We start from the raw sequence: 14,708 nt of genomic DNA on the forward strand, positions 1-14,708 counted from the left end.
CCTCCGCAGCCGCAGCATGTTGGTGGCAGCGCTATTTCACCACCCCCCGCTTCTGGCGGGCCCCCCCTTTGGGGGGACCGGTGTGGGCCCCCCCCCCCCCCCCCCCCGAGGGGCCTTGAGTTTCTCCCTAACACACTGAGGGGACTAACGGAAGAATGTATGGTCTTTCAGCTGAGTAACTGAGATGATTTGCGTTGACCAAGTTTTGCGCCAAACTTCCTGGGACTGAGTCACTTAGATGCATGAGTTGGGAGAGAAACCACCTCTTAGCCCAACTATTTCTACCTTGGCCTTCTGGAGCTGCAAGGACTGGGCGTCACAGACAGTAAGTACTGTGATTATTTGCGACTGGATAGTTCCAGAGGACTCAAGAAGAAAGAAGAAAATGCTTTTCTTAGCAAATGCTTCTTTTCTTAGCAAGAAGAAAATGCTAAGCCCTCGTGGGGTAGAGAGGGTTGAACAGCCACCATATTACTTCTGAAAGGAGTTAGCTTCTTATGGCTTGACTGTGAGGTTCCTGGGAACCTTGTAGTTATCAGAAATTTCGTGGCGAAATCAGTCATTTCCATGGGAAAAAGACAGTAAAGAGGTAGGCGGTTTCTGGTAATTATAATTGCTATCTAATAATTAGATTTCCTATCTAAAGTAGCTATACATATCTATGTATCAATATATGTGTCTGTTTATCTACCTACCTGCCTACCTACCTACCTACCCACCCATCGAGAGGACTGTAAAATCTGTGAACATCACTGAGCAAATCGAGCTGCAGTGGACCAGCCAAGGCCTGTGGAGTGCCTGTAATGCTGGGCACCGACCCCCCAGTTCCTGTCCCTCATCCCCATCCCAAGTATTCTTCTTAGTGTCTGAAGGGTTTTGCACCTGAGTGTTCCTTCCCGTGGTATCAAGATCACAATCCCTACTCTCGTTTGAGGGCGTTTGCATGCTATACCCCTGCCCCTCACCTTGTTGTTAGCACCTCTGAATGATTTAAGGATAATCTCAGAGAGCTGGGTTTTGCTTTGCGAATCAATCTGAAAATCTTTTTCTTCAGGTTTATTCAGATTTATTAATACAAATAATTTGATCTCAGTTGATCCTCATTTTTTATATTTCTACTGCATTTCTTATATTTATCGTGTATCATTATTTGATCTGTTTTCTTTGCTCTCTTAAAATTTGTCATATTCATTAATGTGGCATTCAGGATGGCTTCTGTTTTGTGAGTACATTTAACGCTAATATCTTCATAGGACTCCCTCTTTTTTTTACCTCGGCTTCCACTGCCTTGTTTCTGGCCTCAATGGCGCCCTGGGACTTCCCCACCTCTCCCCCAGGCAGCTGTTCATGAGCCCACTCCCTTCTCTCCCTTATCTCATTTTGAAAGTTGGGTTATTTCTATAATGTCAGAGTGTATGATGGCATAGGACTCCCCCCTCTTACTCCCAATCTTGTTTCAGCCTTAGATCCACACATCAATGCCCTCCGTGCCTCTGCTGGTCTGCTCTCTGGAGTTGCCTACCGTCTCTTCATTGGGTAAGGCTGTTTTCTAGCAGATTGTCAGGAAGGGCTCCAAGGACAACTGTCCCCAAGATGCTGATTGTCTACAATGGCCTCGCTGCATCCTCTCTCCCAATGTGTTTCTCCCCTTCCTGTCTCCTCCTCTTTTCCTCACCATCTTCTAGCGGTTTCTTTGGCCTCTTCCTTCACTTCCTCCTCAGTGGTCCAGGTCTCGTCCCGGACTTTCTGTCCCTTCTCCCTCTGCCTGGCCTCAGTCTCTGCAGAGGCTCCTTTTCTGGCATGTTGACTCTTTTGGTCTCCCCTCCATGTTACTACTGTACCCTTCCAGGTTATCCAGGGGTCAGGGCCTTTGCTGGCTGACACCCACTGGAAGGTTGGGGGGTCACTGTGCTATTCAGGCTGCGGTGGTCCTGGCTCTCCCTGCACCCTCTTTTCTGCAAGTCTGAGGAAAGCTGGAGGCCCGATGCTATCCCTGTGTAGCTCCCAGAGGCTGCGAAGGAGGCAGCAGCTTGGTGTCGGGGCAGGGGGAGGCAGGGGTTGGGCGGGAGCTACAAGAAAAGAAAGCGAGATCGGAGTGGAAGAGGCAAACTCTCGAGTGAGGAAGTTCTCATCAGCTCACCACAAGGTGCATGTTGGAAAGGGGCTCAGGCAAAATCAACTGCCACCCTCATTGCTCTTACAAGTGACCAGACCCAAGAGCAGCCCCAGTACACATTATTTGTCTCCTTTTTATTGTGGCAGTCATTCTTTGGCATATTGAGGTTCTGACATATATAATAGTTGTTTGTCCTCAAGGAAAAAGCCTGTGGATGAATTAAACTTTATCCTAAACTTGGTTTATCACAAAGCACATTTGACCTTCTTTCTCGTAGGATGAGAATAGGCTCCATCACATCCTGCAAAGAGGGGAGGGGGGAGCTCAGTTCACAAGATTATTCTAGTATAGCCGTGTCCCCAGGCAAAGGATTCCTGATGCATTTCACCGAAGATCTCCCCTGACTTCAAGTAAACCCAAGTATAAAAACTAAATTTAAACTAAAGAAAACATATTCTAAAGAGTGGATGCTAGTCAAGTGATTGTTTTCTATAAATGTGTCATCTATGGTGTACTTCCTCACAGTTCTGTGGGCTTGTTCCCCACCGCCCCCTCCTCCCCTCCCCCCCCTTCCCCCAGCAATTTTATTTCTGCAGAGATCAGGAGCCCTGGGAACTCCTTCTGTCCATGACACGATGAGACCCTGACATATCCTTCAGGGACCCAGCTACTAGGTTTGCTTCATGTGGGAGCAAAACAAATACCACTTTTGATCACATGCTGGAAATAATCTGTCTTTCCTCCCAAGAGCCACCAGGGTAACAGCCCCTTTTCCAGAAAGGATGACTTCAGTGTCTTCCATTTATTTATGTTTAAAAATTTTCAACTCAGATTGAAAACCCTGCAGAAGTTTTCATTACTTAGATCAGCATTTCCAGGAGTTTTCCAAAAAATTTTTTTGATATGCAAATTTGGATCTTGTGTTGCTTACATGATTCCATAATGAAAATCATTTGGAGAATTTTGATATAAGCACAGGTAATTACTTTCTTTACCACAGGAGTTCTCAGAGCCCTTACTATGCTAATATGCATTAAGGGATGCTATACTGCTTCCTCTTGACGCCAGCCTAGGAGGTGACCGGAGGGGCATGGAGGGTGGGGTTGTCCAACCCTGCAGAACCCTAGGGCACTCACCGGGACCACCTGCAGCCCCCGTTCTGTTCCCTGGGGACCTAGGGGGCGCACTGGCGTGCCCGACTCCAGACCCAGTGATGTGGGTTCTGGGCCTGGATCTGAAAGGGAAACAGCAACGTAAGCACTTGGAGAAAGGGCCCAGCCCCACCACCTCTGGCCTGTGCCTCCTGGCCCTCGTCCCCCACAGACCTCCTCACACAACTCCGGGGTGACCCAGGCTCGGTGCCCCATTGCATGGAAGAACTCCACCTTCAGCTTCAGGAACTCCTTGTAGAGGTCTGGCCAGTGCTCCCTGCCCAGCAGGAACTGGAAGATGCTCCGTTTGGATGTGGGGTTGTCCTCCTCCATGTCGGAGGCAATGTAGCTGCCATGGGAAAAGCAGGGAAGCTTGGCAGGCCCCAGTGCCCACAGCCAGCCTCAGGCAGCACAGTGGGGAGAGTCTGCGGAGGCCACACCGGAGGACCTGGTGCCTGGGTCGGTCTATCCAGGAGGGAGGGTCCGGGAAGCCCTCTCTGCAGGGCGCCTGGGTCCAGAGGGACAGCAGGACTATCCTCAACACTAAGCCTACAGGACCCATGCTGTGCCTGGCCCGAGTCAAGGTTCTGGCTGTCTGCCATTTCCCTGTGGCCTCCTCTCTTGGGTCACGCGGTCTCTGAGCAGCCAGTGGTGTTTCCTGACTCTTCTTTATCGCAGGACCTTGCTCATCGCCTTCCTCTCCCCCAAGAACGTCTGACCCCTGAAGACCTTTTGTCTGCTCTGTGGCCAAGAGGGACTACCAGTGGGGACTCTCTGGCTCATAGCATGGCCACGCACCCAGGTGGGCTGGTGAGGCTGTGGGAATGGGGGGGTTTGGGCAGAACTGAGAACAGGCCCCCAGGGAGGCACTCACAGGGCCAGGAAGAAGTGGATCCTGTTGTAGAGGTGTCCAGGCAGCCCGACACGGCCAAAATATTCCACCACCATGGAAAGCAGGTACTGTGTGGAGTAGGAGGCAGGTGAGGGGTGAATAGAAGGGTGAGAGTGTCCTGCACAGGCCATGGGTCCTGCCCCATCCAACGGCCATAGTGGGAAACCCTCAGCAGAGGTGGAGGAGGGAGGCTGTGCTGAGGCCCTTTGGCATGTGGAGGGGAGCTGACGGGAAGGCCAGCAGAAGATTCCAGTGGGCAGGGCAGGCCACGGGCAGTGTGTCCTTTCCTTCTCTGGCACTGAGAGCAGGTCTCTCCAGGCCTTCTGCCTGGGCAGAAATCTGGCTCTCTGTTCTTGCCCTCATGGAGTGGGGACTCTGTAGACCCCTCGGTCCCTCATCATTATGCAGCAGATACCTTATCAGACACTTTGAGGAAAATGTCAGCTTCCAAGAAGCTCTGGATAACAGGATCCTCTGCAAAGGAAGGGAAAGTGATGAGGGCCTTGGGGCAACCCTTCTGGGAGATGTGAGGGAAGGGCTGTGGGACATCCCAGAGGGAAGGAGGAAAACCGGAGCCTCTCCAAGTTCCTTTGCCTCATGGAAGTGGAGGCAGCCTCCTTTCTTCCAGGAGGTTTACGAGCCTTAACATTAGTAATAGCTGCTATTCCTTCCACTGGCGCCTGTATTGTGAGTTTCAAATGTGGGGCATGGAGTTTGCTATTATAATTTAATCTTCCATGTGATGGCAGGGGGCACATTTTTTTTTTTTTTTTTTTTTTTTTTTTTAATCACAGAGATATGACCCGGCTCTCAAAGCTTAACAAATTTGCCTCAAGCCAGAAGCTTGCATATGGCCATGGGTCTCTGTGACACCACATCCTTGTCACTTTATCATGCTCTGACTGTCCAGAGTTTCCCTGCCCCACCTGATTAACTGAGCACCCTGAGCCTGTGGTGGTGAGTTTGCAGCCTCCCCAACCCCCAACCCGAGGCACTAGGCACCTGCCCCTTCTCTCCTGGATCTGCTTGCTTCCCGAAGATAATGATATGGCTTCCCCTGCTCCCAGAAGGCTTGTTGGGGATTAGAGGTGTCCCCTGGAGGCCCCATTTTCCAGTGAAGACCTGAGAATGTCCAGTGCTGTGTATCCCTCATTCCTTGCCTGGGACAATGACATTTGCACAGTGGGGATGGAGGAGTCATGGATCATTTTGTGCTCCTTGACCTCTCTCCAGTCAGTCTGGATTTCTTCAGTAGAACGTTCTGTGATGATGACGATGTTCTATATCTGTATTGTTCAATATGGTAGCCATTAGGCATGGGTGGCTACCACACTCTTGAAATGTGGCTCATGAGATCAAGAAACTGAATTTTAAAAGCTTATTGAATTCACTTAAAATGACATTTAAATAGCTCCATGTGGCTAATGAATGCTGTATTGGACAATGTGATCTCAGTGTTGTCCCTAAATACGTGACACTCAGTCCTGCCTCTGGTCCTGATGCCACCTTCTCAGACAGACCTTCCCTGAGTACTCCATTTCATAAAGCTCCCCTATCCTTGCTCAGGCCCCATCTCCAGGCATCATTGCCTTTGAAAAAATTTATGTCTTCGCGTTTGTCATTGGCTGAGAGCAGCCTATTTCTGTATGAGGTTGTTTTTTGTCTCCCCGACCTTGAACACAAAGGCAGCAAGATCTAGGTTGCCTTTTCATCACTGATCTCTAAACTCTTACTTGCAGGGAATACATGACTCTATCTCAGTGGGTAGAGGAGGGACCCCTTGGTTGGTTGTGAAATGTCTTGACAGTTGAGGACTCCCTAGTGTGACCCTTCATCCTCTCCCTCCAAGAACTTGTCTCAGAGAGGAAGAACCTGCCAACTCCACAGAAGAAGCAGGGTCGCTCTGTGTCCACACCACCTGGACACCTTAGAGCTTAGCACCTGGGGGAGGTTTGAGCACGATCCCAGAGCCACTGCCTCCCACACGATTTTCAGCTCAGCAGGGCCCTGAACACTCTGTCAGCCCAGAGCACACACCCAGAAGTCGGTAGAATGCTTCTTGGTCTTCAGGACGGTAACTGGGTCTTCTCCTCTTGTTCATCCTGAGTTTTGTCCCCTCAACATGATTGACAGTCCATATGTTCTGCCCCCTCTTCTTCCAGGACTTCAGCTCAGAGAGAGCTTCAGAGGTGGTGGAATTGGAGGCCGGGGCACTTCTCTCCTGGGTCCCTGCGGGAACAACAGACTCGGTCACTCGGAGTGTGTGGATGTGACCCACCTGAGAAGTGGAATCCTTTCCTTGCAGCTCACTCTGAAGACTGGACGAGTCTTGTGAAGATAAGATAACAAGTGATTTACTCGGCATTAGCTGACACTTGGTGCAGGGAAGCTGAGGGATGCCTAGGGACACATACCTGCCTTCACGTCTGTCCATCTCCTCTTCTTCTGGCCTCTCATTGTCCTGGCTCTCTGCTCAGGGACAACCTCTGAAGATGCAGAACTGGAGGCCAGAGGGCTCCTATTCTGTGGAGCTGCAGGGAGAAAGGAAGGATCCTGCGTCATCATAGGGGGCCCACCTGGGAAATGCTAGGCCCTTCCTTGCCCACTCACCTTGAGAATTTTGCATGTGACATCTGAAGGGATAAGCGAATGACCATCACCCCTTCGCCCTTGTCTATAAAGGAGGGTAGGAATTGAGCTATTATTTCCCTTTCTTTGCCAGGCAAAATCTACTCTCCTGTGCCTCTTTCCATGGATCATTCTGCCTGGGGGATACCTCTATAGAGACAGATGTGAAGTTCTCTAGTCCTAGCTGTCTTTAACAGGTATAAAAGGAACATGATAGTGACCTCCCTGTGTCACCCTGAACACCCTTTCTCCTGCCCATGCAGATCCAAACACATGAGAGTAGAGAGGAGGAAGGAGAGAGGAGCTATGGTCTTCTATCAGTTTCATTCGTTCAGAAACCAGGGTTAGAGGCCAGACGACCACGCACACCTGCCTTCCCTTCCATGCACACCCTTTTCTTCTGACTCTTCTTTGCTGCGTCCTGTTGGCTCGGAGCAGTCTCTGAGGCAGCCGATGTGGAGCCCAGAGGGGTCCTGTCTTCTCTGCATACAAAAAGAGGGAAGGGATCAACCTGATTCTGACTGGCCATTTCTGTTTGCTTAACCTGCTCCTTGTGAAACCTGATAATAATTAGAATGGTAAAAATAGCTAACAGTTATTGATTGCTTGTTGAACTTCCAATATTGATCAATAATACATAGAGAATGACCTCATTCAATCTTTATAATGATCTGTAAGGTGAGATGTATAGCTTACCTGATTTACAGATGAGAAAATGGTGACTTAACTTGTCTAGGATGTGTTCCTTGACCATGGCTAGAGCACTTTGGATTTGGGATTAGAACCTGTGGTCTGACCAGTGCTCAAGGGAAGAATGGCCAGGGGCAGTGATAGTTGAGTCTCAGTTACCTTTCCATGAGGGCCAAGCTGGATGGTCTTACACACCAGTCTAGTACAGGAACGAGCAACACTCACCCAGAACACACGTCCTGGCTCTCTCAGGATCTAGGCCCCTCACACTTACTCAGAGCACAGCCTCAGAACAGTGTGAGAACACTGACTGTAGCCAGGTATTTGAGATCAAATGGCTTCTAAGATTCCAGAGCCCTTGCCCCAAGTCACTGATGACATCACACCATTCCACTAGGAGCTGCTCTTTGCTCTATAAAAGGTGCTCGAGGAAAAGGCGATGGGCCTCAAGGGGAGGGAAGTTAGTATCCAAGCCAGAGGACTGGACTCAACCTCCTCTTATCCCAACATTCTCTCTGCTTTGAAACTCATCTTGTGTTTAATCAAATCAATTAATGATTCCTGATGAAAGCAATGCATCCACATATTAAAAACTGAGAAAGCACAAACTTGAAAGCTGATTAGTTCCTCATCCATAATAAAAGTAATTCACGTAGTCACGCATCATTTTGAACATCTTTTTCACATGTATTTGCCATCTGTATATCCTCTGGTGAAACTGAATTGTTTCCTTCTTTACTATTGCATTTTGAGAGCTTTTTATGTATTCTGGATACAAGTCCTTTGTAAGATCCATGGTTTGCAAATATAGTAAAACCTTGGTTTGTGAGCATGATTCATTCTGGAAACATACTTGTAATCCAAAGCACTTGCATATCAAAGTGAATTTCCCCATAAGAAATAATGGAAACTCAGATGATTCGTTCTAGCACTCAAAAATATTCATATAAAAATGATTACATACTGTAATATAATACAAAATAAGAAAGAAAGTACAAAATATAAAGAAAAATAAATTAACCTGCACTCATCTTTGAAAACCTTTGAAAACTTTCGTGGCTGGGAGACAAGAGAGAGGAGGGTTATTGTGTTGGACGACTTTCACTATCACTAACAGAATCATTACTATCTATTGACTCAATGGAATCTTTTTCTTTTTGTGCAACTTTAACAAGGAACCTATCTAATGGACTAGAATGAAGCAGAGCATTGCTAAGCTCACTCTTGTATGGAAAAGCAAAGGCCTGTCCATAGGTGCTTTGAAGTGACAAAAAATACACTAGTGCCAGCTGTGGGCACCTTCCAACGTTCTGAAAAATCACTGATTTCTGCCGAACACTGTGGCCTGAGACGGAGCATCTGAGCATGGGAGATGATCACCCACAATCCTGCAGAGAGAGAGAGAGAGAGAGAGAGAGAGAGAGAGAAAAGAACCTTTGGCTCAGTTGTGATCATGTGACATTCGCTGTCACGTACTATTCATATTGCAAGACATCACTCTCATTTATCAAATTAAAATTTACTAGAAATGTTTGCTCATCTCAAGGAACATTCGTAGAACGAGTTACTCGCAATCCAAGGTTTTACTATGTTTTCTACCAGTCTGTAGTTTGTCTTTTCATCCTCTTAACAGAGTCTTTACATCAAGGCTGCCCATCCTCCCGGCAAGGGGCACCTCATTTTTGCTTTTAGCGAGATTATCTTGTTAGGGGAGACAAGTTGAATCCTATTAGTGACCAGAGCTTTCAGACAAGTACCAAATTATTTTTAATTCTTCTTAGTGCAGTGCATTTGAGACCAAGCCACACTCAATATCTTAACCCAGACTTGCTCTGAACGACATTTCCCCCGTTCGTCCAGCTGACAGTCCTCCCAACCTTCTGCAGGAAACACCCCTCAGGGCTGAGTGGAGAAACTCACTCTGCAGAGTCCAGGGAGATGGGTGTTCCGGCTGCTGTGATTGTTCAAGACCAGCCGCGGAGCACATGGCAAACCTCAGCTTTTGTCGGGCTGCAAGTCAGAGCCCAGCTCCATATTTCCAGCGTGGGGAAGTATACTCTGCCCACCATGAGGCCATGACAAGGACGTGGATGTGTAACGACAGGGGCAGGAAGGAACGGGCCCACCATCGATCTATGGCACACATGAAGAATAACCATGTGCTGGGGAGCTCGAGAGCTCTCCTGACTGGGGAGTGTCTCCTCCGTGGTTGGCAACCAGAGGGTCTGCAGCTCTAATCCAGTTCTCAAACTTCAAGACTCACTGCTCTCCGCACTTGTGCTTTCGCATAAGTGAAGTAATAGGGACAGAATTTACCCTCCCCCCTGAGATAACTAAATAGAAAAAACCAAGTCAGACTTCAAGACATCGGATGTGAGGCAGTGCAGATGAGTGGTCTCTGAGAGAAGGGACAGATGAGGTGAGGCCTGTGATGGCCCCGGATTATTGCCTGGAGAGCTTCCAGACATGGTGCTGCACATGTGGAGTCCCTTCGTGGAAAAGATTTTATTGGTGAGCAGCAATGTTTTTTTCTGATTTTTCTAACACCAAATGTGTTTTCCTCCATTGTCCCAAAGGATACAGGGGTGAGTGTTGACGGCACCCGCAATGTGTCACTGGGTCATGTGCGGCGTGTTGCAGCTTTGGTTAAGGCCACTCAAAGGCCCGACCCTTAGGGACTTTCTGGGCAGGTTCCCTATTTCATCACCATCAGGTCTGTTGCAAAGTGTCCAATCTTAGAGCTTTCCGGTCGCTCTTCCTAAATTTTGTGCCTAACCCTGTTGGTGGATCCTCAGCAAATCGCATTGTTGGAATCTTCTGGCTGCTCCCAGACTCGTCTGTTCTCATGCTTCGTCTGCATGGTGCCTGGTCCAACATTAAATAAGCCTAGTCTCTGCTCAAACGTCACTTCCTCAACGGCCGACCCTGACCGCTCTATGTGAAATTTAATTATAACTCCCTCCGTCTTGACTGGCCCTCCTCTCCTGATTGTCCTTACTCTGTTCTTTCCTTCTCCGTGGCACGTACCAGCTTTTACTATATGCGATATAACTTCTGATTAGAGCTTATGATCTGTCTCCCTGTCTTAGAATATAACCTCCTCAATGGCAAGCGTCTTTATCTCTTTTGTTCATTGAAGTATCCTAATTGCCTAGAACAATTGCTGGCACATAGTAGGTGCCTAGTAAATGAGTGACTGAATTCTCAGGCGACTTCACTATATGAAGCCAGCCGAAAAAATTCACTGCTCAGTTTCTTTAGAGTGTGGTCATCTTGGTTAGGAATAGTCCTTTCTAAAACCACAGAGAGGGGGTGCCTGTGTAGCTCAGTCAGTTAAGTGTCTGACTCTTGCTTTTGGCTCAGGTCATGATCTCATGCTTTTGTGAGTTCAAGCCCCACACTGGGCTCTGTGCTGGTATCACGGAGCCTGCTTGGGATTCTCTCTCTCTTCCCCTCCCCTGGTCATGCTGTCTCTGTCTCTCTCCAAATAAATAGATAAATTAAAAAAAAAAAAATTAAAACCACAGAGAAGTATAGACGAGGGTTTAAAAATATTTGTTTTTATGTTTTTTGTAATTGATATTAAAAAACTGAGTGTTGGGGCGCCTGGGTGGCTCAGTCGGTTGGGCGGCCGACTTCGGCTCAGGTCATGATCTCGCGGTCCGTGAGTTCGAGCCCCACATCAGGCTCTGTGCTGACAGCTCAGGGCCTGGAGCCTGTTTCAGATTCTGTGTCTCCCTCTCGCTGACCCTCCCCTGTTCATGCTCTGTCTCTCTCTGTCTCAAAAATAAATAAAACGTTAAAAAAAATTAAAAAAAAAAACAAAAAACAAAAAAAAACCTGAGTGTAAGGAGCTCCCAAACAAGTAATCTGGATTTTCTCTTAAAAGTTGGGTCCTGTTTGCTGATGTCATCTGGGCTCTTTTTGCAGGGCGACTGTACAGCAGGCTTCCCTTCCTCAGTCAGGTGGATTACAAGACATGGAGGCATTGTCACTCTACCTCATATTAAACTGGAGGCTTCCTTCCTTCTTTAGAGTAAGATATACTCTTTAAAATGCCAGTGGTTAGCAGTGGGATCATACTGCATTTTCCTTCTTTCTTTTCAGGACAGACTAGACATGTTGCAGGATGGTTATCTGGGACCATATAGGAAGGAGGGAGGGGAGTGGGGTTTAGGGTTGGTGGGGAGACAGTTTCTAGAATCCTGTTTCTAAAGGGCTGGATCTCCTGCTGTTTCTAGGAAGGTTGTCCTGACAATGAGTTCTTTTCCTAAAATGTCATGTGTGACTCTAAACAGGACACTATTATTTTTTTTTTTAATGAACACATTAGGCCACACACTTCCATGGATGTCATCCTGTTTGAAGTGGTCATTCTCGGAGATTTTACATATGTGGCCTCATAATGGCTCCAGATGCTTTGTGAATGGGCTTCAGAACGTGAAAATCTCCAGTGATGGCAGGTCTCCATTAGTTAAAATTAGTTTTTTGGCATCCAGATTGCCCCTACCGTAAGGTAGGTGATGAAGTAGTTTCCACCAGCTGCTCAGTCTGGGCCCCAGAAGGTGGTCAATTCATATTTGTTGAAATGAACCAAGAAATGAAGCAGTGGCTGCCAAACTGGGGATGTTCATTTGCCTGTGGAACTTTCAAACAGGATCTTCCACACTGTTAACACAGTATTTGGATGTCTGTATATTGGTGTGTTGGCTTTGGAAGACAAAGAAAAAAAAAAGAACCGTTATGTTATAGTTCCTCTTCCCAACAGGTACCCTGACCTTTCCCGCTGTGTGTTAGGAAGCTGTTTAATCCAGCGATTGAACCTCTTGGTTTCCTCACCTCTAAAATAAGAATAATAGAATGTACCTCATACAGCTGTTATGAGGATCAAAGGATCAAAACATTCTGTCAAACGCTACCTGGCAAATACTACAAAGTTGCAAGCCATAGTGAGGTGTAGTCCCTCATCTTCAAGTCTGAACACGTGTATAATAATTCCACGATAGAAGTTCCTCTTGTCTTGTCCTGAAGTGCCCTCTCCTGGGAGCAAGAGACTCAACGGACTGTTTCCTTCTATAATAGATCGGGTGATTGAAACTACCAAAGTAGGGAGCACAAGTCTGGAGATAGGTTCCAGTGTGGGGCAGTTGATTGGTGGCATTTCCCAGTCACCCTCCACCCTGCAGGGTGGGTGGGGCAGTGTTTCTGGTCGGTTTGTTGGCAGGTGCCAAAGCCCCGTCCAGGCCTTCGGCTTTTGCTGTGCGATCCCAACAGTGGCCAGTAGGTGGCGCAAGATGCACACTGCCGCCACCGCAGGAGCTATGCTCTTTTCGGCCTTCCTCAGAAGGAAAAGATCTATTTCTAATCCAGCCTGGGCTTTATGGCAATGCTTAATCACATGGAGAGGAACATGCAATAACTACTGGTATTTCTGTAAACACACATGCTAAGTGCAGCTGCCAGTTGGGGATGAGGACAGAGGGAACACTCAGTGAGAGGTCTCCTGAGGACAGTCTATAAAAGGAAAACCCTGCGGGTTTTTAATTCATGAGCCTCCCGGTTAACCTTTGTGAGTCATAGAAAGAAACATTTAGAACCTGGAAGGACAATGATAACACATTTTGTGGACTGTCACCTGGTCCTTGGTCTAGTCTGCCCTTTCCTCTTTTCCCAAAATGGCCAGTTTCAGAAGGAGAGCCCCCAGGCCCCTCCCAGAGGGCAGGGGTGCCCCCTCCCAGAGTCCTGCTGGGCCTAGCTGAGGTGCAGAGCCAACACCTTCTGAACCGTCCGTGACTTAGTTTCCTGTTCTTTGGTCCTGGCAAGTTGCCAGCTTCTTGCGTCCATCCTAGATTCTCTGGAGAATGTCGATTTGAATCTCACCCTACCGTTAATAAAATTGGCATCAGCTTGATATGAAGCTGAAGAGGAGACACATCCCAGCAAAACAAGAAGTGCAATCTGGTCAGTAAGGACTGGATAGGCACTTCGAATTTTAATATATGTGGACACTTAAAAAAATTGCACTAAAATACATATAACATAAAAATTGCCATCTTGGCATTACGGAGGGTACTTGTTGGGATGAGCCCTGGGTGTCATATCTAAGAGATGAATCACTGGCTTCTACTCCTGAAGCCAAGACTGCACTGTACGTTAACTAACTTGAGAATAAAAAAAATTGCCATCTTAACCATTTAAAAAAATTTTTTTTAAATGTTCATCTATTTTTAAGAGAGAGAGAGAGAGAGAGAGATAATGTGAGCAAAGGAGGGGCAGAGAGAGAGGGAGACACAGAATCCGACGCAGGCTCCAGGCTCTGAGCCGTCAGCACAGAGCCTGACGTGGGGCTTGAACTCACGAACCACAAGATCATGACCTGAGCTGAAGTCGATGCTTAACTGACTGAACCAGCCAGGCACCCTGCCAGCTTAACCATTGTTGAGTATATAGTTCTGTGGTATTTAACACATTCATGTTGTGTAACCATCATCACCACCCATCTCCTAAGTTCTGCCCTTGTGAAACTGAAAGTGCCCCCATTAAGCACTAACTCCCCATTGCCTTCTCCCCACAAATGGCAACTGCCATTTGACTCTCTGTCTCTATGAATCTGACAGCTCTCTTTCACTGAGCATCATGTCCTTAAGATTCATCCATGTTGCAGCACGTGTCAGATTTTCCTTCCTTTTTAAGGCTGAATGATATTCCATTATGAGCACGTACCGACTTTATCATTCATCCATCCACAGACACTCGGGTTGCCTTCACAATTTAGTTATTGTGAATAGTGCAGCTATAAACATGGGAGTGCAAATATTGCTTTGAGACCTGCTTTCAGCTCTTTTGAGCATGTACCCAGAAGTGGATGCCTGGGTTGTGTGGTCATTCTATTTTCAATTTTTTGAGGAACTGCTATATTGTTTTCCACAGAAGCTTTTACAATCCTACCAACAGTGCATAAGGGTTCTAATTTCTCCACATCCTTGTCAGCACTTGTAATTTCTGTTTGGGTTTGTTTGGGGATAGCAGCCATCCTAGGGGGTACGAGATGGTGTGTGGACACTAAGTTTGTTTTTTCTAGGACTTTCTCTTGAGTGGGCTAGGCAACGTGATATCTTCTTATGACAGTGGTCTTATGAGAAAGAAGAGGTTTTCCTCACCCCCATCCTCTCCTCAGAGCCCCTGCCCCCAGACCCCTTCATGTGTGGCTACATCTAGGACTTGCCCCTCC

General features: G+C 47.4%; 1 protein-coding gene across 2 annotated transcripts; it reads right to left on the reverse strand.

Annotated features, from left to right (window-relative positions):
• Positions 1-2,231: 2,231 nt before the first annotated feature.
• Positions 2,232-7,806, reverse strand: LOC125937451 (putative speedy protein E7). 2 transcript variants are annotated; one of them, XM_049652162.1, is made up of 9 exons: positions 7,703-7,806; positions 7,157-7,269; positions 6,574-6,690; positions 6,197-6,388; positions 4,575-4,633; positions 4,142-4,227; positions 3,442-3,616; positions 3,253-3,350; positions 2,232-2,417 (listed from the first exon to the last, which is right to left on the reverse strand). In XM_049652162.1, the coding sequence occupies exons 2-8, from the start codon at positions 7,170-7,172 to the stop codon at positions 3,291-3,293; spliced, it is 705 nt and encodes a 234-aa protein (XP_049508119.1). In that variant the 5' UTR covers positions 7,173-7,269; positions 7,703-7,806; the 3' UTR covers positions 2,232-2,417; positions 3,253-3,290. The 2 variants fall into 2 exon arrangements, with proteins under 2 accessions (XP_049508119.1, XP_049508118.1); XM_049652161.1 differs by having other exon boundaries at positions 7,637-7,806.
• Between the last annotated feature and the right edge of the window lie 6,902 nt (positions 7,807-14,708).

Source organism: Panthera uncia, assembly GCF_023721935.1.
Source record: "Panthera uncia isolate 11264 chromosome A3 unlocalized genomic scaffold, Puncia_PCG_1.0 HiC_scaffold_12, whole genome shotgun sequence".
Classification (NCBI taxonomy): Eukaryota; Metazoa; Chordata; class Mammalia; order Carnivora; family Felidae; genus Panthera; species Panthera uncia.

Coding starts and splice junctions, on each gene's coding strand:
- LOC125937451 (XM_049652161.1), bottom strand. Junction 6,691..7,156: donor GTGCATGGAAGGGAAGGCAG/GTGTGCGTGGTC, acceptor TTCTCCCTGCAG/CTCCACAGAATAGGAGCCCT. Junction 4,634..6,196: donor AGCATTCTACCGACTTCTGG/GTGTGTGCTCTG, acceptor CTTCCTTTGCAG/AGGATCCTGTTATCCAGAGC.